Genomic DNA, 27,036 nt, shown 5'->3' with positions numbered 1-27,036 from the left:
CAGGTGCCTCTCATTGTTCAAAATACAGAAAGTTCAGGGATACCAGGCTGGCTCAGTAGGAAGAGCATGTGACTCTTGATCTCAGGGTTGTGAGTTCAAGCCCCACGTTGGGTGTAGAGATTACGTAAAAATAAACAAAATCTTAAAAAATATAAAATAAAATAAAATATAGAAAGTTTGGAAAGGAAAAAGGAGTGGGAAATACCCCATAATTCCACCACTCAAACGACAGCCATTGTTAGCCTTCTGTTTTGTTTAATGCTTAAAAAAAAAATCTCATAGGGGCATCTGGGTGGCTCAATTGTTAAATGTCTGCTTTTGGCTCGGGTCATGATCCCAGGGTCCTGGGATTGAGGCCCGCATCAGGCTCCCTGCTCAGCGGGAAGCCTACTTCTCCCTCTCCCACACCCCCTGCTGTGTTCCCTTTCTCACTGGGTCTCTCTCTGTGTCAAATAAATATTAAAAAAAAAAATCCCACATATGTAATTTTGCTTCCTGATTCTTTAATATAACATGCATTTCCCCATGTCATATAACTCCTTAAAACATTGCTTTAAATAGCTATATAGTATACTCTGAAAACTTTTTAACTAAAACCTCGTTCAGAAGGAAAGAAGGCAGTGGAGTGAGTCAGCATTCTTCCCATACATGTGCTCAGTCCTCAGGCACAGCAGGTCACGGGACTCAATTCCAGCTACAGAAAGGGGCCATCATACTGGAGTTCCCCTCCCCCACTTCCTGCATTCCTCTAAACACTTACAAACTTTTCTCCTCCTCGCTCATCCTTTCTCTGCTCCAGGCTCAGAGGATTTGCTATGAGTTCGGCTAGTGGTGCAAACAGTTCAGGTTTGAATCCCGATACTTTGTAGTGATATGATGTGGGAAATTCCTTTTACTTCTCCAAATACCATATGTAAAATGGGGATTTTTTTCACAGAGCCCTTCTGAAGATTAAATTATATTCTGTATGTAAAACACTTAGCACATACTAGGTGATCAATAAGTGGTAGTGAAAACAGAAAAACCCAGATTCCCCTCTAGCTATAGCCCTCTTCTCCCTTGCCCTTCTCTTCCAGCCATGTTTCTTTTTTTTTTTTTTTTAAAGATTATTTATTTATTTGAGAGAGAGAGAGCGCGCGCTCACCAGCAGGGGTGCAGGAGAGGGAGAAGCAGACTCCCAGCCAAGCAGAGAGCCCGACACGGGACTCGATCCCAGGACCCTGAGATCATGACCTGAGCTGAAGGCAGACACTCAACCGACTGAGCCACCCAGGCGCCCCTCAGCCATGTTTCTTGAAAATGATTTTTACATGCTGTCTCTATTCACTCATCTCCCATTTTTACCCCAACTCACTGTAATCTGGCCTTTGTTCCCCCCACTAAGACTGCTCACCAAAGAGCTCCACTCTAGATGCCTTCATGGAGCTTTGAGTCACTTCTTCAACTTTTCTGTATATAGTCACACTTAATTTCTCTTTCAGACTTCTCTCTTGATTTCTGCGACACTAGTCTTCCCAATTTTCCTAATATTCAGACTGCCCCTTCTTAACTCTCCTTGGTTGCCTGCACTCTTTCCATTAACTAGTATTTGTCCTCAGCTTCAACGTGTCTGGAAAAAGCAAGATTCTTTGCCATAACATCTGAGTTGGAATTCTGGCTTTCCTACTCACCAAACTGAGCTCCTAAGTTATTTAACTTACCTCAGCCTCTATAGTCTCATCGGCGAAAAGGGGACCTCTCTCTGGATAATCATCCAAAATGGAGCCATTGTACACTAAACCTGTGCTTCCCATTGGCATTACGCATTGGCAGGCATAAATTGGAATTCCAGGCCTGGAAACCCATTTCATATTTCATATAAAGTATTGTTAGCAATATTTTATTTTTATTTTTATTTTTATTTTAAAGATTTTATTTATTTATTTGAGAGAGAGAATGAGAGACAGAGAGCATGAGAGGGAGGAGGGTCAGAGGGAGAAGCAGGCTCCCTGCCGAGCAGGGAGCCCGATGTGGGACTTGACCCCGGGACTCCAGGATCATGACCCGAGCCGAAGGCAGTCGCTTAACCAACTGAGCCACCCAGGCGCCCCGAAACACAGAAATTCTTAGGATCTGACACCTTCATGAAGTTTCTGAGATTATGTTTTGGGATATGTTGAGATGTCCCTTCTGAAGTAGAAGATAAACTACTATGTCTTTTTTTTTTTTTTTTAAGATTTTATTTATTTATTTGAGAGAGAGAATGAGATAGAGACAGAGAGAGCATGAGAGGGGGGAGCATCAGAGGGAGAAGCAGACTCCCCGCTGAGCAGGGAGCCCGATGCTGCGGGACTCGATCCCGGGACTCCAGGATCATGACCTGAGCCGAAGGCAGTCGCTTAACCAACTGAGCCACCCAGGCGCCCCTGTTAGCAATATTTTAAATGCCATAAGAATGTCAAAACTCAAAACAAGTAAGATGATCTTCAAAATATTTATTAACCATATAAAACTAAACAATATGAACTATGATATAAACGTTCCTTGAGGTATTTTTCTTCACGGGCTGGACTGGCCGAGGTTTCTTAGACTCTTAGTTTAATGAAGTTTGGACAGAACATGCCATCTTTTCCTGGTAAATCTTCCTAGAGCATACATAGATAGTTTTCCTTATTCCAGAGACCTTTGAACTGCATTGAAAATTAGGGTCATCTGCCACAAAGAAAGAAAAAGTTCAATGATGTTCAGATGAATGCTTCTCAAAGTTTTTAAAAGCTAAGTGCTGGGAAAGGGGCAGTTTCAATGATGTCTTACTCCTCCATTTTTATAAAAATCTACCTTGCTGAGCTTCTGAGAAATTTCTAACAATACAACCGGGTTTGCAGGAGACACTTCTAGATCCACTCAATCTGCAATGTCAAATCAGTTTCAGTGATGCTTTTCATAGTTATACAAATGCCTCAAAAAACTGAATGAGGCAGTTTCCTCCAATTCCTAGTTCCAGGCTTCATTTACGATTTTCACAATATCCAAAACACATCCAAAATTCTTTTTTGATCCATCCTCCTTGTTGATTGCTTTAATTGGCCTTCAAAAATTTCACACATAAAAATACCTTAGGGATGCAATCACTTATTTGATCTGTTGGCTAAAGTCAGGGAGATGCTTTGTGGAGATGAATTGGGGAGAAAGAAGGCTAATGTCAGGATGCTGCTGTTTTAAGAATTAGGAGACAGCTGAAAGCAGTACCCAAATCCAGCTGTTAGCAATATTTTAAATGCCATTATTTCTTGACCTGTGGAACAGAGTGAAAACCAAAGCTTCAGAACTGGCTCTTCAAAAGACATTAGCTCCCTAGTTAAAGTGGGATGCCTTGGATTCATGGCAAGTTAAAGGTAAGGCAACAATTTCATTTTGCAGTCAACTGCAACGTATGATTCCTCCTATCTGCCTGCATAGTCAATACTTAAAATTTTTCTTCCTTACTAAAGTCAGCTTTTCAAAGCAGTTTTATCAATCTTAGGTCTCTGTCTCAAACAGTAACAGGCCCTTGCATTTTAGTTAACTTTTCTGGAAAATCCTTCAATGCTTCCATATTAGCACTTGTAGCATCCTCCTGATGTTATGCTAACAAGTTCTCATTCTATTATATAAAAACAAAAACTGTTCCGTGTACAGTGCTCCCAATGAAATCCCTATTCTCCTGTGTCTATCCACAGGGGTCCTAGTTCAGGCCCTCTTTACTCTTACCCTGAGTCAGTACAATGGCTTTGAAATCAGTCTAAATGTAATTCCCTGGATCTACTCACTGCTCTACCTCCAGCATCTTCGCAAGCTATGTAATTGTCCTTTGAGCTATCACTCTACCTGCAGAATCCCCCCAACATAGCACTTAATCACATTTTATTGTCATTTTATGTTTACATGGGTCTCCTCTATTTTATCCTGAGTACTGAGGGGCAAAGACTATTTCTTACAGGTCTTTGGTCTACCGGTTAGTACATAGAAGGCATTCAACCTAATTATCCTGTGGTGAATATGAGCCCAACTCTGTCAGCTTTTAGATGGGCTTAAGAATTCCTTCTAAAAAACCAGATTTTTTTCCTACTTAATCTAATATTCTTAAACAATATGTGAAAAATTTACTGCAATTATCAACTTGAAAAATGCCTGATTTTTTTCTTTGAAGCTAGTGCACTAGAAAAATGCACCTCAATGACTTTGAGTGACCCTAATGTACACCAATTATACTTTTTATAGTTTTGTCTCCAGTGACTACTGAAATGTTACCTACTCCAGTCTCTGCAGCTTGTTTTCTCTCAGCCCCCCGCATCAGCTTTTTTATCTAATTTACCTGTCTGCACTAATTCCTCTCACTCCTCTAGAATGTGCTTTTTAACATGCCATAGGTTTAAAAGCTAAAGTAATTAAGCTTATTAGAAATGTTTATAGTGGGAAGATACAGACCCTAATCAACAGGAATTATGTACCCATGATCAAAAAGCACAAGGATCTTGCAAAATCCTTTTTGGTTTTTTGGGAGATTGGGGGGTGGGGAACGTTCATTTTTAAGCTCTAAGGCCTTTGCTGCTTACTCTGGTTCTAATCTATATCAGAAAAAGATGTCACATAGAATTAGCATTGTTTAATCACTTAAATTTGCACTCTCGACTCTTAAGAAATCCAGCCTAGTTGTTACAACCTCACTTTAAAGCTCTTGTGTGACTCAGCTTAAGTTAGAAAGTTGAGTCATTATATCCACTTAATAATCTAAAGCCATTTTAAACTACATTATCTTACATTTCTAGCAGATTAAATGCATAATATGCAATGTGATGTACAAATATTAAATACTTATAGTGACAAAAAACATTTATGGTTGATGGACAAATTTTTCTCCAATTACAAAATGTAACTGCTGTAGCCTAAAGCTCATCATTAAATACTGTTTCATATTCTATTGAAAAATGTGCCCTTTTAGTACTTTATATACATTATACTCTAAATGTTAAAATGTAGTGATACTAGAGATAAAATGGTAGAAAACAGGCATCACAAAGATTTAGACAATTAAGGTAAGCTCAGAGTGACTTTTAATATGCCAATCAATGTTAATAAAACACAAGTCAAACAGACAAGTGCAAACATGCTGTAAACCAAAATTAATAGGAAAGCAAACAATAGACAAATTCTGTGTTTTTGTTTTTTGCAATGTCTGGTTAGCCAGTATTATTAGTCAAATGGCTTATCATTGATAAAATATATTTTGTGAAAAGCTTGGAATAGTCAGAAGTCATTCTGGCATTTCAAACAGCTATGTACACTATCACCAAGATTAGTTTATATACACAAATATTGAAGAGAAACCGGGCAAAACATTTAAAAACAGACTAACAATACAATCAAGTACAAAACTTGGGTAGAGGGAGGGAACATTTTAAAAAAGAGTCAGGGAAGGGCATTACCAGGAAAAATTACAAAACCAGTAACAATTATACTACATTAATACAGCAATCCAAAAGGGGGAAAAAAAAGGTGCATTACTCCAATGCACTAGCTTCAAAGTTCAAAGAAAAAAGGCAAATAGCTGCTTGTCATCAAGAGCAGCTATATATTTCACATAATTGTTTTCCAAAAAAGCCTATTAACAACAATGATTGTTTAATGCTACAATTTTACAGCAAAGACAAAACTAGAATAGCAGCAAATTCACAAGGCAATACTTCCACAGAATTATCATTCCATGGTTCATGCAATGCCTACAAAGTGCTCCCAGTTGGATATACAAGTATAATTCACAATTTAAAAAAAAGAAATGTAAGATTGACACACAGGTACATTGAAGGCTGAGTAGTACTGAGTCTCTTAGCATTTCCCTTTTCAAAGGGAGAATATGTTTGCAACAAAGCCCTTGAGTCCCTTTTACAGGTCACTACAAGGAAAGACACCTTTTATTACGATGCAACAGCAAACTATAAGCAGCACACCACCACAGTGGTTAACCCTAGAAAGTCCGGTGTACCCTCAGCAGTGACTGACGGCCTACAGGAGACAGACTAGTAACACTAGATGCAAGCCTGATATAGCACTGGTCAAAATACAGCTTTCAACTGTAATTCACAAACAGAAGTCCTAAAAGGTCTTTCAGTAAAACTACTGACACCGATTGAGAAAGTAATTGCAAGCTGGATTCTAGCAGTGATTTCAACCTAGCTTCCTCTTGTCACAGTTTTTTGGGGGAGGTGGGAAATGAGTAGTTCAGTATATGGTAAGGCTGACAGAGCGGTTCATTTTCTTTCCAATAAGTCGAGATGTTCTATTACTCTGGGTGGTGGACCTAGTGGTCATCCGATCAGTGAAGAGTGCTCTTTCCTCAGCTGCAGCTTTTGCCATCTGAGCTTTCTTGAGTTCTCTAAGAACATAAAAATAGGAAACAAGACTTTTCACCTATTGTATTAATCCTAGGAAGGGATCCTAAGAGGCCAAACACAAACTATGTTATCAGCTGGGAGATCTTAGCATGCCATCATTTTTCTAAAATACAACTGAGGAAAAAAAATTACAGTATGAAACTTTAGCTTGTGCTCAAACAACTTCAATTTATGAAATGATTTTATTTTGTGCTCTCACAATTAAAACATCATATACACTTGGACCCAAATAATAAAGATGCTAGTAATGACTTTGAGTTGTAATACAAAATAATTTCAAACAGAACTCTAATTCGTATTGTGAAAATATCTTTACATAATAAAGACAAAAGGAAACTTCTACTTCCTACTTGTCTGAACTACGATGGCTATCAAACTAGTGGCAAATAAACCTTTTGTATTTCAAGTCAGTTTTATTAGATTAAAATCAGCAATAAAGCAAATAAATTAGAATTATCATTCCAATCAATTTTCTGAAATGTCAAAGGTCATTCAGACAAAATAGGAGACACATTTACCAACGTAATTGATGTTAATTTAATCCTTCCATAAAAAATAAACAGAATGAAGGAAACTGTTAATTTATGGTGAGAGTTTAAGGGGAAAGAAAAGCCTGTACAGGCTCACTTAGCTTTTGCTACAATTTAGGGATTGGGGATTATCACCACTTGCAAATATATGCTGGTCTTAAACATTTTTAAGTCCATAATTTAAAAGTTTAGGGAACAATACCAAGTAATAGGTCACAAATAACTAATTAAAGGCAGAAATCCCCAAATTTTAACTGTATAACATACCAAACCACTACAGCCTTCACTGACAAAAAACCTAAATCATCGCTCATTAAAATTTAAGAATGAAAATAAGAAAGTTAAAACAAAACATTCCAAAAAACTCTCACTTACTTCTGCAAAAGTGAATTTTTGAATTTTTCAGCATTCAATTCTATCCGTAATTGTTCTGCACTTTTTCTAGAAGCAGACAGCAATACTGAATGCTTTACCAGTGCCATTGCTGAAGGTCTTCTCTCTGGATCTGGATGAATCATAACCTTAGAAGGAGAAATGAAATTAAGATAAAGACATGCAATTTAATAAAATATAAAACCATGTCAATAAAAAGTGCTTATATACAAAAAATGCTCACTTTTAGCAACTCTGTAAACTCTTGGGAAAGCACTTGGGGAATCCGGGGTAATCTACCCTGTCTGATTTCATGCCATTGGTCTCCATTTCTGGGAAGAGGTTCAGCACCAGCAGCACATACCACCGTGAGGGCAAGGGCAAAAATATCCGCTTTTGGTAGATGGGTATAGTTCTGTAAAATTTAAAAAAAATTTTAAGGGACTATAAAAATGGCCAAAATAAGTGATGACAGGTGAGAAATAAGACTAGATTAAAATATCCAATGCTACATTTAACCTTTAAAACCTATTCAGAGACGAAGTTAAATTTGAGGAGCTTTTTAAAATCACAAATACATATATACTCTGGGAGGGGAGTGGTAAATACATTTCTAAAAGTAAATGCCTTCTCTTTTTCACTAGTCCATTTCAACTCTCAGAATAACTCCCATCCTGGGGCATTCATATGCATACAGGAAACATGCATACATTGACAAGTTACAAATACATGTACACATATAAAAAGAACAATGGGATCGCGCAATTTATTTGTTCTACTTTCATTCTAAACTCTTATCAAAAAAATATTTTGTCACACTTTTTTTGGGACACATTTTTTCAAACAGTACTATTAACTATATGCTGTAATTTATTTAATCGTTCCTCTATTGCTAAACATTTATATTATTCTCAATTTATTTGTATATGAACATTTCTGTAGGCAAGAATTTCCTAGAAATGGAAATTCTGGGTCAAAGGGTACAGGATTTTAAAACGTTGATAGATACAAACGTTGATCTCCTAAAAGGCTATGCCATTTTACAGTTCCATCAGTAGTTTATGAGAATTTCTTTTATAGCTCCATCATTGTAATACTGTAAATCTTTACCTTTACTCAACTTTCCTAGATTAAATATCCCCAGCTGATGGTTTAGGCTTTCTTTATTTTACTAGTTATTAGCTTAAAATTTTAATATGTTTGCATTGTTATAAAGCAAATTGCATTATTAAAGGAAAAAAACTACCTCCTGCAAAACTTCATTTGCAAGAAAACGGCTATCACCCTCTTCAACTTGTGGACTAGAGATTCTTGTTACATGTCCAAGATCACCTGTAAGTATTGAAAAAAATAGAGTCAAGAGTTAAACAGCCTCCTACTTTATTTTAAGGCAATAAGCTGGTTATCTTTCTTTCTTACCTATTTTAAACATAACTTTGTTGGATGCCCAGTCATCTTCATCTCCTTCTTCAGAGGCAGCATTTGGGATTGAGGTTCGAGATATGAAAATATTACCTGTCAAACAGTTATTTTTGTCAGCTGCACTAACAATTAATGGTGTAACAAAAATTCATAAACAAGGCCGTACATCAGAATCATCCCAAAAGCTTTCAAATGTATAGATTTTCATATGTTCTACCCCCAAACCAAATGAGAGTAAGAATCTCAGGGGACAGGAAATGGGGTTGTATTTTCTAAGGAACGTATTTTCTGGACTAATACTGATCTTTGAACACTTGGAAACCACTTCATTAGACCCTTGTCATCTACACAGTGATCTCTGGTTTTAACTATATAGAAACAATACAAAAAAGGCAATAATGTAGTAATCTGTGGTGCTTCTAAATCATAAATTTTAAGCTAATACTATGGGCTGGTATGAAAAGTACAAGTAATGTAACTTTTGAGTTTGGCTGTATCTACATCCCAATGTGGCTTTGTGGTTCATCTCTGCTGTACACATACTTTTCTTCTTCAAATTCAGGTAAGTTCCTGATTAATGTTAAGTTTCAGTGAGAGATTTCATTTTAATAGTTTTACCAATGTAATACTGAGTTTATAAATGTTACATTCAATTAAGTCATCTTTCCAATTTCACTTTATTTATAGGATAATTTTTTTTTTTAAAAGATTTTATTTATTCGACAGAGAGAGACACAGCGAGAGAGGGAACACAGCAGGGGGAGTGGGAGAGGGAGAAGCAGGCCTCCCGTGGAGCAGGGAGCCCGATGCGGGGCTCGATCCCAGGACCCTGGGATCACGACCCGAGCCGAAGGCAGACGCTTAACGACTGAGCCACCCAGGCGCCCCAGGATAATTTATTTTTCTATGTTATTTATAAATTTGAAATTTTAGGGCCCCTGGGAGGCTCACTCGTTAAGCGTCTGCCTTCGGCTCGGGTCGTGATCCCAGGGTCCTGGGATCGAGCCCCGCATCGGGCTCCCTGCTCCACGGGAGGCCTGCTTCTCCCTCTCCCACTCCCCCTGCTGTGTTCCCTCTCTCGCTGTGTCTCTGTCAAATAAATAAATAAAAATCTTTAAAAAAAAAATTGAAATTTTAAAACTTCATATGCCTTAATATTTTCAACTTTTGTACTTATAAGGGTCTACTATGTTTGTCTGACACTTAAAACAAGATATGAATGAGTACAGGCAAACCTTACTAATTCCTATTTACTGCCATCAGCCCAAATATTATTTTTCCCCTTTTGGAAAATAAAAATTTTAGTGAGTTATTAACATACAGATAAATTCTTCACATAACTTATAAGATTCAAGTAAGTTGTGTAAAATGATTTAAATTCTCATGAATCACACATTTCCATAGACAAAAAAACAAACCTTCATTAAATTCAACTTAGAAACACCTAGCCTAAAATTCACACTTGAATTCATCAACCTGTTAGTTTTAACTTCCAATTTATAGGAAACACAGGGGAAAAAGGAGTAAGATAAATGATGCAAGGGAGCAACCAGTCAAATCCAGAAGAAAGGACAAGACAAAGTCCATATTAGTATTATTTTTTTTAAGGTAGAGGAAGGGTAAAACCTGAAGGGAAAAAAAAAAAGAATAGAAGTAAATGGGATGCATGGTCCTGAAAATGGATACTAGTTTGGACAAGTAAACCAAAAGAACTTGGTTACCTGGGAAAAATTTTAAAATGATCTAGCTATTAGAATAGATGAAAATGTACTAAAACAAAAAGGTAGGGGGCTCCTGGGTGGCTCAGTTGGTCATGCGACTGCCTTCAGCTCAAGTCATGATCCCAGAGTGCTGGGATTGAATCCCACATTGGGCTCCCAGCTCAACGGGGAGCCCGCTTCTCCCTTTGACCCTCTCCCCTCTCATGCTGTTTCTCTCTCTCAAATAAATAAATAAATAAATAAATAAAATCTACCAAAAAAAAAAAAAGGTAGAGTTGACTTACAAAAAGTTTTAAAATAGTGTGTACATTATGAGGTTATTTTAATAAAATGAGAGGGATGTGCACTAAGATGTTACTGCAGCATTCACTGGCACCCTTTTTTAATGCAAGATAATCATACTGCGGGGCACCTCGGTGGCTCAGTGGGTTAAGCATCTGCCTTCAGCTCAGATCATGACCCCAGAGTCCTGGGATTGAGCCCCACATCGGGCTCCTTGCTCAGCAGGGAGCCTGCTTCTCCCTCTGCTGCTCCCCCTGCTTGTGTTCTCTCTGACAAATAAAAATCTTAAAAATATATATTAAAAAAAAAAAAAGGTAGTCATACTGCATGTGCCATTTGTTTTCTGAATAATGCGGTAACACCTTCATGGTATATAGGCTAGAAATACCACATGTTACATGGCACTTATGTTTCCAAAAACGTGTTCACATATCTCATTTTATTCTAACCACCCTGTTAGCAGGACCAGCATTATTTTGTAATTATGATTCTATAACCTAGTAGAAGAGAGGGGCTTTAAACAACAGGTTCTTAGTCTCCCCATCAGAGTCCTACTTCATGACTATGTGGTTTCCATAAGATGCAGCAAATTTTTCCAACTTTTAATAAAAATGAATTGTCTCAAATATTTTGGAATAACAAGAGGTAAATGGAAATCATAAGACAATATAAATATGTGGCTCAAAGGTCTTTTAAAATTAACAATGAAAAAACAGAGTAAGATGTTTTAATGAAATCATTTATTCTCTATAACACTAAAGAACACAGGTCAGAGAATTTGTAATACTTACTAGGCTTTATATCCATATGAACCAAAGACATTGAATGAATATACCTCAAGCCCCGGCCAACTTGCAAAAGGAGATCCTTCAACTCTGCTTCTGTGAAGTAACTCATGCTTCTATAGTTTTCACTTATGGCATCAGCTAAACTTCCACCTAACAAGCATGGGAAAAATTAGCAATTTCCTCTTCGTGAGATCTTATTTCTTTTCCCTCCATCTTGAGTTTGTGGCCACAAACTCAACAAAGAAAGTAGCATTTTGTACGACCTATTCTCTTTTTCCTGCTTGTGAAATCTAAAGTTTATTTACTCTTTCAATAAATAATATACTCACATGGGTACAAAATATAAAGTCTGGTTCATCCATATACCCCAGCATCCCACCTGGTTCTTTTTCCCCAGAATAAACCAATGTTACTGGTTTCTTATATATTTTTTCAACTCCTTTTCATACAAACGATAACATATTTTTCATTATCTTGAAGATTAGTCTTTACTAACATACAAAGACTACCTTGTTCTCTCGTGTCTCTACAGAATTCCATTGTATAATTGAATGGTGATGCATTAACCAATCTCCTAATTGATGAACATTTTAATTTCCAAGCCTTTGCTACTATATACTATAGTCTAAGGATAACTTTGTACATTGGTCATTTCACATGCATTTAACATATCTCATAGAAACAAATTGCTGGTTTAAAGGGTTATACAGGGGCGCCTGGGTGACACTTGATTCAGAGTCTGACTCTTGGTTTTGGCTCAGCTCATGATCTTGGGGTCGCGGAATCGAGCCCTCCCTTGGGCTAGCACTCAGTGCGGGGTCTGCTTGTCCCTCTCACTCTGTTCCTCTCGGCACCCTGCCCTCATGCTCATGCACACACTCAAATAAATAAAATCGTTTTTTAAAAAATAAAGAATATGTTCAGTCATAGAACAGTACTAATATGTGACTCTAGTACGTGTGTGAAATACTAACTTATATATAGAATATATTTTTATAGCTGAGAGGGACATTTCTCTATTTATCCTTCTACAAAACAGCTTAGGGTTGGTATTCACACCATCAGTGCCAAACCTTCATTGCCTGTGAAAATTCACATAAAAGAAGTAACAGTGTATTTGCTTTCTGATTTCAAAATGGCTGGTACTTAAACTCTGCTAGCATGTGCCTTATGTGAATCTGGGGCCATTTTACTTACACTTACACACACACACACACACAAGACAAATCTGGGGCCATTTTACTTACACTTACATACACACACACACACACACACACACAGAGTTCCCCATAGAGAAGGCTGTACCAATTTATACTCCCATCATTAATGTCTGAGAATAACTTTTCCCACACCCTCGACAGCAGTCTATAAATTTTATAGGTAAAAACCAGTGTTTTAGTAGTTTTAACTTATACTACTTTTGTTCTGAATGAGAATAAAACCTGCTTTTATAGGAGCAGTCAAAGCAACCAGCTCATTTGTTTATACTTTAAAAAACTTTGTAAGTTTATACTTCATAAGTTTTATTTAAAACACTGTAAAAGTTTATAACTTATTATCTCAGGAAAAGAGGAGTTATGTAAAACAAAACAAAAATCAAAAACCAAAACAAACCACTTCTGTTTAAAGCTTAGTTAGGAATAATGAAATCAGAGCCAGAGTAATAAAATCAGGAAGGTATATTGATATATATTAGTCAGGAAAGGAAGTCCTACAATTTGAATAAGACTAGGTAGCAAAATGTCCAATGTGTTTTAAAAATAAATATAAATCACACATCTCAATATTTTAGACTTAAGTATGTTCTCCATACTTGTACAAATCTTGAACTGCAAGAAAAAGAGGGCTCTAGAAGGGAGGTCAATAAATGGGCTTGAAGGCCTAGTCCAAGTTTAATAAGCATTTTAGTGGATCTATCAACTATAGCTAGGCCAGTTCCTTCTATTTCACTGCTGAAAGGCAAACAGAAGTGAGAAGAGCAAGACACTCATCTGATATTTCATGTTCTCTTCCCCTATGCATCAACATTTTCCCACACTTGTTTACCAGGAGTAAAAATTTCAATCTATCACCAAACCAAGACAAAAGGCTTAAAATGCAAATGACTGGTTTGAGATAATAAGGAAACTTAGTCACGATAAAGGACATCAGTTAATCACCATGTATAAATGAAATAACAGAATCATTTCCCTGTGAAACTGTGGAAAAGGATGTGAAGATCAGGCCTATTATTAGGACATTCAAAGCTTCATCTGGAGAGAAGAATGGTGGAAAAGGAAATAGAAGAGCTCACGAATGTATCTAGATAGCCTCATTTCATCTAACAGAACAGACAACTATTCTAAGAGGCAACCCTGTTTCACACAGGTCTATTTATTCTTTAAAGATCTGTATATTCTTGGGGCGCCTGGGTGGCTCAGTCGTTAAGCGTCTGCCTTCGGCTCACGTCATTAGTCCCAGGGTCCTGGGATTGAGCCCTGCATCGGGCTCCCTGCTCAGCGGGAAGCCTGCTTCTCCTTCTCCCACTCCCCCTGCTTGTGTTCCCTCTCTCCCTGTGTCTCTCTCTATCAAATAAATAAAATCTTTAAACAAAAAAAAAATCTCTATATTCTTTAAGTGTTTTATACTGTTCCAAGATAATAAACTGTTTCAAAATATTATTTTATAATCTAACTGTATTACAAGACAGGGTTTTGTTTTGTTTTTTAGGACAAGGTCTTTATAATGAGAGGGTAGCAAGTCAACTCACTCCTCCCTATCCCCCCAGGCCCAAAGTTTTCTCAAAATCATCTGAATTATACAACCACATATTTATTTGGTTGATCGTTACAAATGTGTGATCCCTGAAGTGCTACTGAAATACCTGTTAAGAGGACCAACCACATCAACAAGGTGAAAGGGAGAAAGAAACTGGAAGATGGCATTTAGCAAACATTGAGTGGAAAAGACATGGTCAAACTGTCCTATATTGGGGTGCCTCAGTCGTTGGGCGTCTGCCTTTGGCTCAGGTCATGGTCCCAGGGTCCTGGGATCGAGCCCTGCATCAGGCTCCCTGCTCCGTGGGAAGCCTGCTTCTCCCTCTCCCACTCCCCCGGCTAGTGTTTCCTCTCTTGCTGTCTCTCTCTGTGTCAAATAAATAAATAAAATCTAAAAAATATATATATATATTGTCCTGTATTAAGTGCAGTAACTGAAAAATGAAGGTTAAGAAACAGAAGAAACAGATTAGTCCACAAGGTCAGGAGAGATAGCTACATAAATATTCTGATATGAATAGAAACATTTCAAGAGACGTGTGAAACAAATTAGCAGCAATGCTGTATACTGAGCACTTAGTTCTTTCAAGTATAGAGATTAATATAATGACAACTCAAAAAAAAGTAGGTGTGAGAAATGGATCTTTTACTTCTTTTTTGTTCAGTTTTTAAATACTGAAAACCTGAACCCACTACCTACACCACTTATTTATTCACAAGCTATGAGAAGGCTGGTCTTGTTGAAAGAAAAAATGAGAATCAAAAAAAACAAGTAACAAACAAATCCTTGCTATCACCTCCCAACTGCTCACTAAATTCTAAATTCTCTAATATTCACCGAAGATATACAGAAATGGAAACCCAGCATATATAAAGATTTACCTATTTAATAACAGGTATTTATAAGAATCAGAATTGAGACCAGGGTTTTGATAAAGGTTTAATGAAGAAGGGGGGAACCAAGTTGGTCCTTGAGGGACTTTTTGAAATTGAAAGCTCTCCAGAGGTCCGAAGTTGAACCTCTACACATGCTTGTTTTGTTGGTTTTGGGGAGAAAGGAGGGAGAGAGGCACAGCTAGAGAACTAAAAGCATAACTTAATAGAAAAGTGTGAGTGGATTCCAGTGGTAAACTAGGTTGGAAAAATGGGAATGGGGGCAAGATTATAGAATACTTTGAACAAACAGCTGAAGTTAGAACAATGGAGAGTCACTGTCACTTTATGAGTAACCAGTATCAGTTTTAACAGCATAAAAAATGAAATGGAAAGGGAAGGCTAGATGCATTGAACCTACATTATGAACTACCATACCCCACATACACTATGCTGCGTGCTAGGGATACCAAAATATATATATGGCAAGACCACTGTCCTTGCATGATCAGTTTGACTAATAGGCACACTACCATGCACAATTCTACTATTGAAGTAAAAGGGACAAGGTTTTCAATCTTTACTTAATATCCAGGTAAGCAATGAACTTAAAACTCATGTTAAGCTTCTTGAATTTATAAGAGATATACTCTCTTTGTATTTATGTAAGAGATAAAAGAGACATAGAATTACAGCAGGATTTCAGATAAAAACTATTTCCTCAGTGTTCATTTTTTTGAGCTCAAAAGTTTGTAAGAGAACCAACATATTACTCACCATTACAATATTCATTCTGTATAAGCATATGATCATCTTCTGCCCATGCAGAGAAATATCGAACTACATGAGAATGCTGTCCAAGCACTGCATGAGCATATACTTCCCTCAAAGCGTTCTGCCTAGGAGAGATTTGACATTGACAGAATGGTAAATCATTTTTATCCAAGCCTAACTTGAACTAATTTATGTGAAACTTCATAAGAGAAACTTGACTTCTTTATCTATCATTATGCTGAAGGATAACTTGCTTAAGAAAAAGGGAGTTAAGACTCTGTACCAGATTTTTCTAAAGGCTTCCATTAAAGAAGAATGTTAGTTACAAAGAAGGAACCTTGCTGGCCCTAGGACTTGGGAAAAATGAAACTCCATTTTACTGTGAATTCATGGATGCTACCAAAAAAAGAAATTTAAGTTAGGTCCCAAAATCAGACTACTCATAACTTTACCAAATCCAGTAAGAATTAATGGCACAAAATGAAAAGGATCTGATTAAATTATTATAGCTTCTCAAAAGTGAGAGAATTTCAGTGCTTGATTATGTAAAACCTTAATGCTTGCAACACCATAGGGAATAAAAGAGCAAAAGACAAAATTTTTAATACATACTCATCGACAGAGCCAGCCAATGGCTTTTTTGATCGCTTAATGGCATAAATGCATCCATCCAGCCTCTTCACACACTTAAACACAGAACCAAATTCTCCAGAGCCAATTTTCTCTAGCTCATGAAATTCTGTTGTATACCGTGACTTCATATTGCTTTCAGTAATTGTAATTCTCTGTAATAAAAAAGTGTATCCATATACATAATACAAAGATATGAAAATGATTTTTTGCTATGATGCTAGCACTATGTGTGAAATTTAAAAATCATTTTATCTTATGTTTTAATGGATATTTAACATGTATATATGGTAACTTGTTAAGAAGTAGAAAATGAAATTTCAGAAACAATAAAAAGAAAATGAAAAGCTATTTACTTTAGCAGGTCTTGTTTCATCTTCGAACTCATAATCACTGGCTTCCATGTCTTCACCACAAGAACTGAAAAATATTATGTATTTTTCCATCAACAGATCTGACAGACACATCAACTAGAGATCCAAAACTTTATCTGATAGGTGTACAGTGAAATTGCATTTTAATGAATAAACAGACAAGAAAGGGCGCCTGGGTGGCTCAGTTAAACATCTGCCTTCAGCTTGAGTCATGATCCCAAGGTCCTGGGATTCAGTCCCGTGTCCAGCTCCCTGCTCAGTGGGGAGGGAGTCTGATTCTCCTTCTGCCCCTCTCCCCGCTTGTGCTTGTGTGATCTCTCTCGTGCCACACAAAAATAAATAAAATCTTAAAAAAAAACAGGTAAGAAAGCAATTATATAATCACGAGATACAGCTCAGCTGATGAAAATGCTGTCCCTGCTGAAATATGCTTATTAACTACAAGCCAACACCACCACACATATCAAAATTAAAGTCTTTCTAAATCAACTCTCTCTGCCTGCCTCATTTTTGACACCAGCAGATTTCCTACAAGCTATCTAGGCTTTTTATTCCTTCCTTTTTCACACCACTACTTTTCTACAGCTGATTACTTTCCACCTACCTCTCCTGGGAAGTGGGTGCTAGCAACAGAAAAATTTCAGAGCATAAACTTCTATGTCATTCAGATGAAATTAAATTTTGATAAGTACCACAAACCAATCTTGAGTGGTTGGGGACCAAACTGTGGAGTACTAAATAACTTACTCATTCCAATGTGTTCGCTTTCTTCTACGACATTGTCCTGAGGAATGAAGTAACACAGAATCTGGGGTAAAAGGATTAATATTCACTTGAGGAGTCTGTCGCATGTCAAATTCCCTTTTTCCTGATTTTTCTGTATCCATGAATAGAGAACCACCTCGGAGTTTAACAGAGCTGGAATCAATTCCTCGAGCTTTGGAGAGCAAACTCTAGGACAGGAAAAATAAAATTTTTAGTATCCAGGTCCTATAGACAGCCTTATCAACCCAACCTTCAACAAGCCTTTCACAGGTCTGATAGTGTAGATCAAAGCAACACACAAGCCTCTGTCACATCTCCAGCAAAAACAGTGGTTAACTATAGCAGTCTGAAAAGTGGATACCAACCACCTTTTCTGAAAAAGCCACATAAAATAGGTCTCTGACCCTAAAAAGAGTAGGAATGCAGACTAAAATTAAGTTTATTCTGGAGTCCAGAAGTTAACAAAAACCTTTCATTCCATCTAAAAATAGAAAGCAGTCAGGGAGCCCCATAAAAGCTCCCTTCCCCCCATCCAAATAGGGCTTTGAAAACCACCTCCGGCGGACTCCTCCCCTCACTTCCAGAGGGATCATGCCTTGGGCAAGTCCCTAATAAACAGTAACGCTCAAAAAACACTTCTTCGTGAGGTTTACGACCAATGGCACTGAAAGGGACCCAAAAAGGTGCATTTTCTGTATTAGTTTTATAAACGCGATACTTGTCTCAATTTCGTGACGGGTCTGTTTTTAAAATCTGGCTACATCTAACGTTCCAGAAGTAGTAATCTGCGTACTCACTTGCTTCTCAACAAACAGGTGCTGAACACCTCCTTCACTGTGATCTGTTATCAGCAATATGAAAGCACAAGGGTCCAAGAAACCCCACCAATGCTGGCTTTTAACCGTTGGATGTCCCTAATCGTTACACTTAGGCTGACCACACATGGGCACTGCAAACCCAAGGGTGTAAACAAACGCTTACCCAATAAATAGCATGTACGGACAGTAGCTGAGTTAAGGAGTGTTTAAGACTGGAAACGCTTGGAAGGCCAGCCTTTTCTCCCAAGTCGAAGCGCAGTCCCCCTCCATACCTCAAACTTAACCCCTTAAGGCCATATGACACGAAACGATAAGCACATGAAGTTTTTTTTTTTAACCGAACTCCTGCGTGCGCCGCCCAAATTACAGGGCCCATCACTGCGTTTAAAAGGCACCATATGGCTGCAGGGCTCAGGAGTGTCAGGTGGCCGGGCCAGCCCACTCCAAGCATCCTTCCAAACCACGTTATCAGTGCCACACTCCGGGCTGACACGGTCGGGAAGGTCCCGACTCGACGGGCGTGAAATCACCAGCCACCTGGACGGCGCCGATCAGCCCCTTTGAAAGATGAAGAAGTTCCAGAAGAGGCCCATTGTTCAGTTACATAATCTTAACGGACAACTTCTGGGCAGGGCCAAAAAGAGGGGCTGCCAACTTTTTGTTGCGGCTCCGGGGAACGAGTGGGGGTGCGGCCGGGCGGTTATGTAACCGAACCCGGGCAGCGCCGCGCTCGGCTCCCGGCGCCGCGGCCTTTTTAAAAGGCTGGGCGGGCGCGGGCTCGGGGCGCCCGGGCCCCGCGTCCTCTCACCTTGGGCGTGTGCGGCGTGTCGAAGAGCCGCAGCTTGCGGAAGGTCTTGTGCGGCGGGGTGCCGGGGTGATCCGGCAGCGGCGAGCAGGGGCCCTCGCTAGCCCGGCGCGCCCCGCAGCGGCGCGGGGACGCGTCCCCCGCGCCGCCGCAGCGCACCGGCGAGAACGAGCTGCCCAGGAAGTAGGCGGCTGCCGGCGACTTCACCGGCGACGAGGAGCCGAAACCCTCCTCCTCCCACGAGTCGCCCTCGGCCCCGCCGCCCTGCACGTCGGCGCTGGGACAGGCGCCCCGCAGCAACATGTCCTCCTCCAGCTCCCCGGGGCTGCCGGGGGCCGGGCCGGGCGAGCGGCGGCGCTCGGGCCCGGGCTCTGTGGGGCTACGCGCAGGCGGCAGCGGCGAGTCGGGCTCTTGAAAGGCCGAGTCCTCTCCCGTGCTGTGGCCACTGCCCTCCTCCTCTTCCTCCTCCTCCTCCTCCTCACAGTCGCTGCAGGGCGAGAAGATCAGCTTCTGCCTCAAAGTGCAGGAAGCCCCAGGACGGCGGGGCGGCGGCGGCTGCTGCCGGCTCAGGAAGCTCATCGCGCCCCTGGGGCCGGGGCCGGGGCCGGGGCCGGGGCCGAGGCCGAGGACCGGAGAGCCGGAGCCCGCGGAGTCCAGGACGCGGACGGCCCAGGGGGCGGGTCCGCCACGTGCGACTGGGCGCGCCTGGTCGCCGCGGCGGCGGACCTGCGCGGTGGCGGGCTGCGGCTCTGGAGCGCTCGGGGCTGCGGGCGGCGGTGGCGGCGGCGGCGGCGGCGTGGACTGTCCAGCAGAGGCGGGGCGGCGTAGGCACCGAGGCTGGGGTCTCCGCAGGTCCACCCGCAGGTTCGGGCTCCGCGGCTTCCCGCGACCGTTAACCACGTGAGTGCCCGACCCACCAATCCCCGCCCAGCCCCGGGTTTGAAAAAAAAGGAGGGCGCGACGTAGCCCGCGGGGGAGGGATCAACTACGCGATTTTGGCGCGAACCCGCTGGCTCCGCCCCCCACCCCCCCGCCCTCCGCAGCCAGGCTTGGGCGGGCGCGGCGCCGCGGGCCTATGAGGGAGCCGGACTTCTGGGAGCCGAGCCGGGCGCCGCCCGGTCGGGGCCGGGCGGGAGAGCCGAGGCGGCCTTCTGGGAGGGGCGAGGGGGGCCGGGCTCGGCTGCGCCCAGCCGAACGCCAGCCTGGAAGCGACTTGCTCGCGGTCCCTCAGGCGCCCTGGGGTCTGAGGTGGGGGCTGGGGAACACTTCTGGTCCTCTCCCGGTCGGAGCGAGCGGGGAACCACCGTGGCCCTCGGGCTCAGCCCCGGGAGTGCGGCCTCCGGTCCCGCGTCCCTTTGGTGCGGGCCACTGGGGCGTTGTGGGCGTGGCTGTGGGCAGTCACGTTCTCCCGTAGAGGTTTGAGCCGGAAATGGTGACTCGGGCCTCAGGAGCTTTGCGATGTGAGCGGGTTGCTTAGGGTGGACCCCGAAATCAGCAAGGCCAACACACGAGAACTCGCGGCGGGGACACCGGCCTTGGGGAAGGCCTCTGGAGCCTCAGTTTCCCCCCAGGGTGGCTGTTAGGGTCGGGTGTGCCCCCTGCGAGGTGAGCTTCGCCTAGGCCGTGGCCCCTTTGCAGTCCCCTCCCCCCGCCCCCGACTTGTCCAGAGTAAACAGCAGCAGCACCACAATCGGCCCCAGCACGAAACCCAAGTGCCCACCACGCAGCCGCGGTGTTTATATTTGTTTGCCAGCACGTGGGCAAGCGTTGGCAAAAGAGATTGGCATAGCTCACTGCAAACTTTAAACGCAAATTGAGAAAAAAATTCCTCCAGTGCTCCGTCAAATAGCGATTTTATCTGCCCTTTATCGTCGCACAGACAAGTTTCTTGTAATTTTTCAGTTGTAAATAACCCCGTGATGAATATTCTAACTTCTCGTGTTTTTTCCCTGTGTTGTTTGAGGGTTTGGGGTGTTTTTTTTTTTTAAAGAGATTCCTAGAAGTGAGAATTACTGGGTCAAAGAATATAAACTGCCAAACTGACCTCCAGAAAAAAAACAATTTACATTCTCATTAGCATTGGGTTAGAGTACACCGCTCATGAATTCTGGACGTAAGTGGATATTTAATGTTTGTTAATGTAATTTTGTTGTTTTGATACATATCGTCGGACAATTTTCATGTGCCAGTGGCCACTTATATTTTTCTATTGTATTTTTCTTATTGTAGCGCTCTATGAATATTAACACTTTGCCATATATGTTGTTCTAACACTTTTCAAAGGCTAAACTCAAGCTGGATTTTTAATAATGGAACCACATTTTAACACTTACCACATGGGAAATTCCCTGAGATCATATAACTGAAGATGCAGTGAAGGGTAAACAGCTGTCTTCTCCAGACATTTGCTGATATATGTGTCTTTCTTGCATGTTAATCCAAATCCAGTGTTAAGCTCTTGCAAGACAGGAATTCTACCCTTTTGTATGTTTCAAGGAGAGGCATTCTCTAGTTCCTGGTGGCCAAAGCCAAGGAATGGTTTTTAGCACTCTTCCTCCAACACCACCTCTCCGCTCCTGATGGCAAATATAATTCTTTGATATGCATAGTTGGCCACATTGAGTTGATTTTCTCAATTTCATGTGAGTGTAAATAAAAATAACTTGAGAAAAGGACTTATTATTGATCTTTAACATGAGTTGTATGTAAAAATAGTGTTTCCTAAGTAAACTTTAAAGTCCTGTAGATAACCTCTCCCCAACTAGAATGTTGTTCCTAAGCCCCTCCTATATAGGAATTCTGTATCCTCTGTTGCTATCCATGCAAGCTCACATCCTCTCCCCCTTCACTCTTTCATAATACCCTGCTTTATTCCCCTAACAGGCTTATATCTATCTCAAAGTATGTTGATTGTTTGTTCACTACTATCCCCTTCTAGAAAATGAGTTCCCTGAGTGTAGGGACCTTTTCTATTTCATTTATTGCAGTGTTCTAACGTGGCTTAGGCCCTCAATATCTTCTGAATGATAATAGAGCTCTTATTTAAATATTTGTTGGTTTATTTTTCTCTCTCAGTATAAATTCAAGTGGTACAGAAGCCTCCTAGCCACCCCTGTATAGTCTGTTCTTGGAGGTAAACAGTCTTTTAACGTTGTTTTTTTTTTTCAACTCTTAACTATGCCACCTGTCTGCTTCCCTGAACTGGGAGGTCCTTGAAGTAGGCTAGGCTGGAGCAGAAGGGCTTGGCTTCTGAACGGGAAGGGAAGAGTTCTTAGTACACAGCCCCAGTACTTCGAATTCTTGGCACCCAGGTCCACCCCCAGAATGGGAGAGGTAAATTTCCACTGAATGTATAGAATGACTGGAGGAAAGAAGCAATTTCTTTGAAAGTTGGAAACAAGACTTAGTGGGAGAACCATTTCTTCTGTAAAGCCTTTCCTTAACTTTCTCCACTTCTAGGTAAAAGAGACACTCTGTGCACCAGGTTTTCCACCACACCTGTAATGGACTATGTAAACACTCTTTCTTTACTTGTCTGGCTTCCTTTCCACCCAGGGCTGAGATCAAGTTTTATTTGTCTTTAGAGCTCCAGCAACCAGCAGTGTGCCTTGGCCCCTGAGAAGGTACTTAAATAAATGTTTCTGGAATAAAAATCTCCGTGTTCTTTAAAAAAAAGGTACCAAAATGAGTAAGAAACCCAGGCCCTACCTCCTCCAGCTGACAACATGGCACAGTGTTATGGTTTAACTGCAGCAGTGTCCTAACTGAAATTCTAAATGATTGTTCTGATTTTTTAAATTTTATGCTCCTCCAAGTACAGGACTCACGGTACTGGAGGGATGGGGTTACGCCCACCTGCCCCAGGGCATATCTAATTCAAATTTCCTGTTCTTTCTCTACCCAGTGTTGTTCCTAACTGTAATGTTGCTAGGCAACTTCTGCAGAATCCACAGTTTGTGGTAATGTTGTAATAACTGAGTAAAAATCTTGCCTCTAGGTGTTGGGAGAACAAACTTAACCAGTTTATCCCTTTAGACCGATGACTTAGCAAGTATAAGGCTTTAATACCACTATTGTTGGCTCATTCACCTTCCTTAGCAGCAAAATAAGATTCCTGCACTGAAGATTTATAATTGAGATTCCTAAATCACCCTCTCAAATACTTTTCATACATACAAGCACATAAATACATATGCATATTCTTATTAACATAAGCCTGTACTTTTGAATGAAAGATACTTCAGAACTAGTAACTAATTTGTCAGTCTGGAGGAGTATTTCATAAGAATAGCTAGGCTTTACCCAAAGCTGAATTTTTTCTAGTTTATGCTTTTGATTCTGGAGGAATAATAACTCTCTCTAAACAAGAGCCTGCTCTGATAGATTTCTAATTTTTTTTAAGATTGTATTTATTTATTCTAGAGAGAAAGAGGGAGTATGTGGGAGCTGGGAGAAGGGGCACATGGGGGGAGAGAGAATCTCAAGTAGGCTCCGAGTGCTGAGCGTGGATCCCGACCTGGGGCTCGATCTCACAACCCTGAGATCATGACCTGAGCCAAAACCAAGAATCAGACACTCAACTAACTGAGCCATCCAGGGATCCCTAGATTTCTATTTTTTTTTTTTTTTTTTAAAGAAGCCAGGGGCTACCGGGTGGCTCAGTTGGTTAGGTGTCTGCCTTCGGCTCAGGTCATGATCTCAGGGTCCTGAGATGGAGCCCTGTGTCGGGCTCCCTGCTCAGCGGGGAGTCTGCTTCTCCCTCTCCCCCTGCCCCCAACTTGTGCTCTCTCTCTCTCACTCTCTCTGTCTCAAATAAATAAAAAATAAAATCTTAAATGTGAGACTAATGTTGTCCCTTACAAATAGTGCTCAATAAATGTTATGTGTTGCTTTTAATTATAGCAATGTTGTTTTGAGAATAATCCATACTTGTCAATGGCTTTATAGTCAGTAAATGCAACATGTAACTCCTGATGTCCCCAAAATAAGTTTGCTTAATATGGATAGACAGTTGAGATTGTGTACAACCGGTGAGGATAATCAAATCAGGACAGAAATAGTACAGTTGACCCTTGAACAACATGGGGGTGAGAGGCGCTGACCCTCGCAGTTAAGAATCAGGTAACTTTTGACTCCCCCAAAACTTAATACTAATAACCTACTGTTGACTAGAAGCCTTACTGATAACATAAACAATTAACTCATATTTTGTATGCTATATGTATTGTATATCATCTTCTTACAATAAAGTAAGCTGGAGTAAAGAAAATGTTATAAGAAAAGTGTAAGGGGGAGCCTGGGTGGCTCAGTTGGTTAAGCGACTGCCTTCGGCTCAGGTCATGATCCTGGAGTCCGGGGATCGAGCCCCACATCGGGCTCCCTGCTCTTCAGGGAACCTGCTTCTCCCTCTCCCTCTGCCTGCCACTCCCCGCTGCTTGTGCTCTTTCTATCAAATAAATAAATAAAACCTTTAAAAAAAGAGAAAAATAATTATAAGGGGAAATACATTTCCAGTAGTGTCCTGTATTAATAGAAAAAATCCATGTATTAGTGGACCTGCCCAATTCAAACCCATGTGGTTCAAGGGTCAACTGTATTGATATAATAAGAACTTGAGAAGTATAGTTCAGGAAAAGTGGCCAGTTGAAAGCTTGTATTTTAATTAAATAAACATTATTTCTTGTCATGCCTAATTAATCTTTAAAGACTACTAGCATACTATTTCTGTTTATCCTTTTAACGTTTATATCAGGTAGATCAAGGGCACATATCATTATATCCTTTAGGTACGGATTGTATCAGTTATATGGGCTGCATACAAAAAGTCTGAGGACCTAAGATTCTCATTCAGTTTTTGCTTAGGGTCTTCAGCTACGAGAGACCATGCTGGGGTACTCAAAGTTGTATCTGCACATGTACAAAATCTTGGCTGTAACCAGCCCTATTAAAGGGCTACCAGTTATCTTAGCCCTTACCCAGGCCTCAGAATCTTGAAAGACTTGATAGTCCACGGCAATCAGCCAGGCCTGTGGCAATGATACTAACTTCAAGACTTTTCCCAAGAGAAAATACTGACCACTGACTATATCATTCCTAGATGAGAAAGGAGTTCTGTTAACATATTTAAAACTATAGTTCTGTAAAGCAGTTAGCCAAAACATCACGCTTCCTCTTTGATATTTTAAAAATCCTTTCTACTGTGATGGAACCGAGTAGTCACGTTTTCTCCAATAATACTTTTTTTCCCTTTACAGAAGTACAAAGGGCTGTTCTTCCCCTACATTCTCAGTGAGTTTCAATAACTGAAAAGGTCACTTCACAGAAATTTTATAAACAGGAGGAATCATGGGTACACAACAGAATGCTGGCACTCAATACACATTTGAGTAATTGATTAATTGCCTCTCCTCTTGGGTTAGTGACATTCTCAGGAAATGACCTGGATGACCACAAGGACTGCTGTTGTTTGCTGACCACACTGTGATTATTTTAAGCCAGCTTTGTTCTTATTACTGCAGCACAAAAGATGTGATGACTCTTCTTCAGGGAGTCAAGGGGTTCAGTCCCATTAGGAGAGGGAAAGGAGATAAGGCAGACATCCCATGCTGCTCTTTTGTGTAGCAACAGGAGTGTGTTTGGGTATTGCTGTTCTGATGACTCAGTAGTGAGTCAGTTTTAAAGTTCTGTAAAAGGCCTTGTTCAGCTCAGACAGGATTAAGATGAGCTCATTTGGTAGCTCATTGGGTGACGACTGGGTGGTGTGTGATCCAATCAGCTGATGGGTGGTGTAAATATGTACGTGGAAAAAACATATTAGCAAGGATGAAACTAGTTCCTGAATGCAGAAATCAACTGTCCTTGGCATCTGTTGAGTGCCTACTGTGTTCAAGCACCATCCATGTCCTACCCATACCCCATTACCTTTATAAATGTTAGAATATAGAAGTGTGTTAAGTGCTACAAAGATCTGGGATGCCTGAAGGAGCTGGGAAAGGTAGGTATGTTGCCAGCTACATGGTAGGCACTGAGCCAGATGCTTTACATGTTTATCTTATTTAATCTTTAAAGGAAACCTTTGAAAGAGGTATTTTATTCACATTTTACAGAAGAAAATGAAAGCCAGATAGGTTCAATGCCTACATATACAGCCATAGGGCTAGGACTACTGAGACTATATTCCTGAGACTGTATTACTACTGGCTTAAGGACTAGCTCTTTCTACCCCAGCAAGTGTGGGGTAAGGTGAGGGTGAGAACTAATTGGAAGACTTGATGAAGGCAAGGTCGCTGGACCCAGCTGGTGTGCCAGACAGTTATGCAGTGTGATGCTAGAATCCGGACAGCAGGGCATGCACCTCGTCTGGTGTGAATGAAGGAAGTGGGATCTGACTTGCACCTTTTAATTTTTTGTTTTACCGTAAAACCCACATGTGTTTTAAATTCTAAAATCAAGAGGAAACATTACAAAGATTAATATTATCTTATGTTGTGGAGGGTGCAGGGAAATGCATTCTTGTCTACTATGGAGGGTGGGTGTAAATTGGCACCATTTTTATTTATTTATTTTTTAAGATTTTATTTATTCATTTGACACAGAGAGATAGTGAGAGGAGGAACACAAGCAGGGGGAGTGGGAGAGGGAGAAGCAGGCTTCCCGCTGAGCAGGGAGCCCAACATGGGGCTCTTGATCCCAGGACCCCGGGGATCATGACTTGAG

At 40.8% G+C, this 27,036-nt stretch overlaps 1 protein-coding gene across 1 annotated transcript; it reads right to left on the bottom strand.

Annotated features, from left to right (window-relative positions):
* Positions 1-2,459: 2,459 nt before the first annotated feature.
* WEE1 (WEE1 G2 checkpoint kinase) lies at positions 2,460-20,247 on the bottom strand. Its single transcript, XM_045894165.3, has 11 exons — positions 19,324-20,247; positions 17,680-17,885; positions 16,915-16,978; positions 16,541-16,713; positions 15,932-16,053; positions 11,529-11,675; positions 8,732-8,827; positions 8,559-8,644; positions 7,557-7,727; positions 7,316-7,461; positions 2,460-6,391 (listed from the first exon to the last, which is right to left on the bottom strand). The coding sequence occupies exons 1-11, from the start codon at positions 19,897-19,899 to the stop codon at positions 6,238-6,240; spliced, it is 1,941 nt and encodes a 646-aa protein (XP_045750121.1). The 5' UTR covers positions 19,900-20,247; the 3' UTR covers positions 2,460-6,237.
* Positions 20,248-27,036: the final 6,789 nt, after the last annotated feature.

The sequence above is a fragment of the Mirounga angustirostris genome, unplaced genomic scaffold, assembly GCF_029215605.1.
Source record: "Mirounga angustirostris isolate CCGP_5_RB_7025 unplaced genomic scaffold, mMirAng1.0.hap1 SCAF_13, whole genome shotgun sequence".
Classification (NCBI taxonomy): Eukaryota; Metazoa; Chordata; class Mammalia; order Carnivora; family Phocidae; genus Mirounga; species Mirounga angustirostris.
Note: the sequence above shows the minus strand (reverse complement) of the source record. Positions and strands in the feature narration are given on the sequence as shown.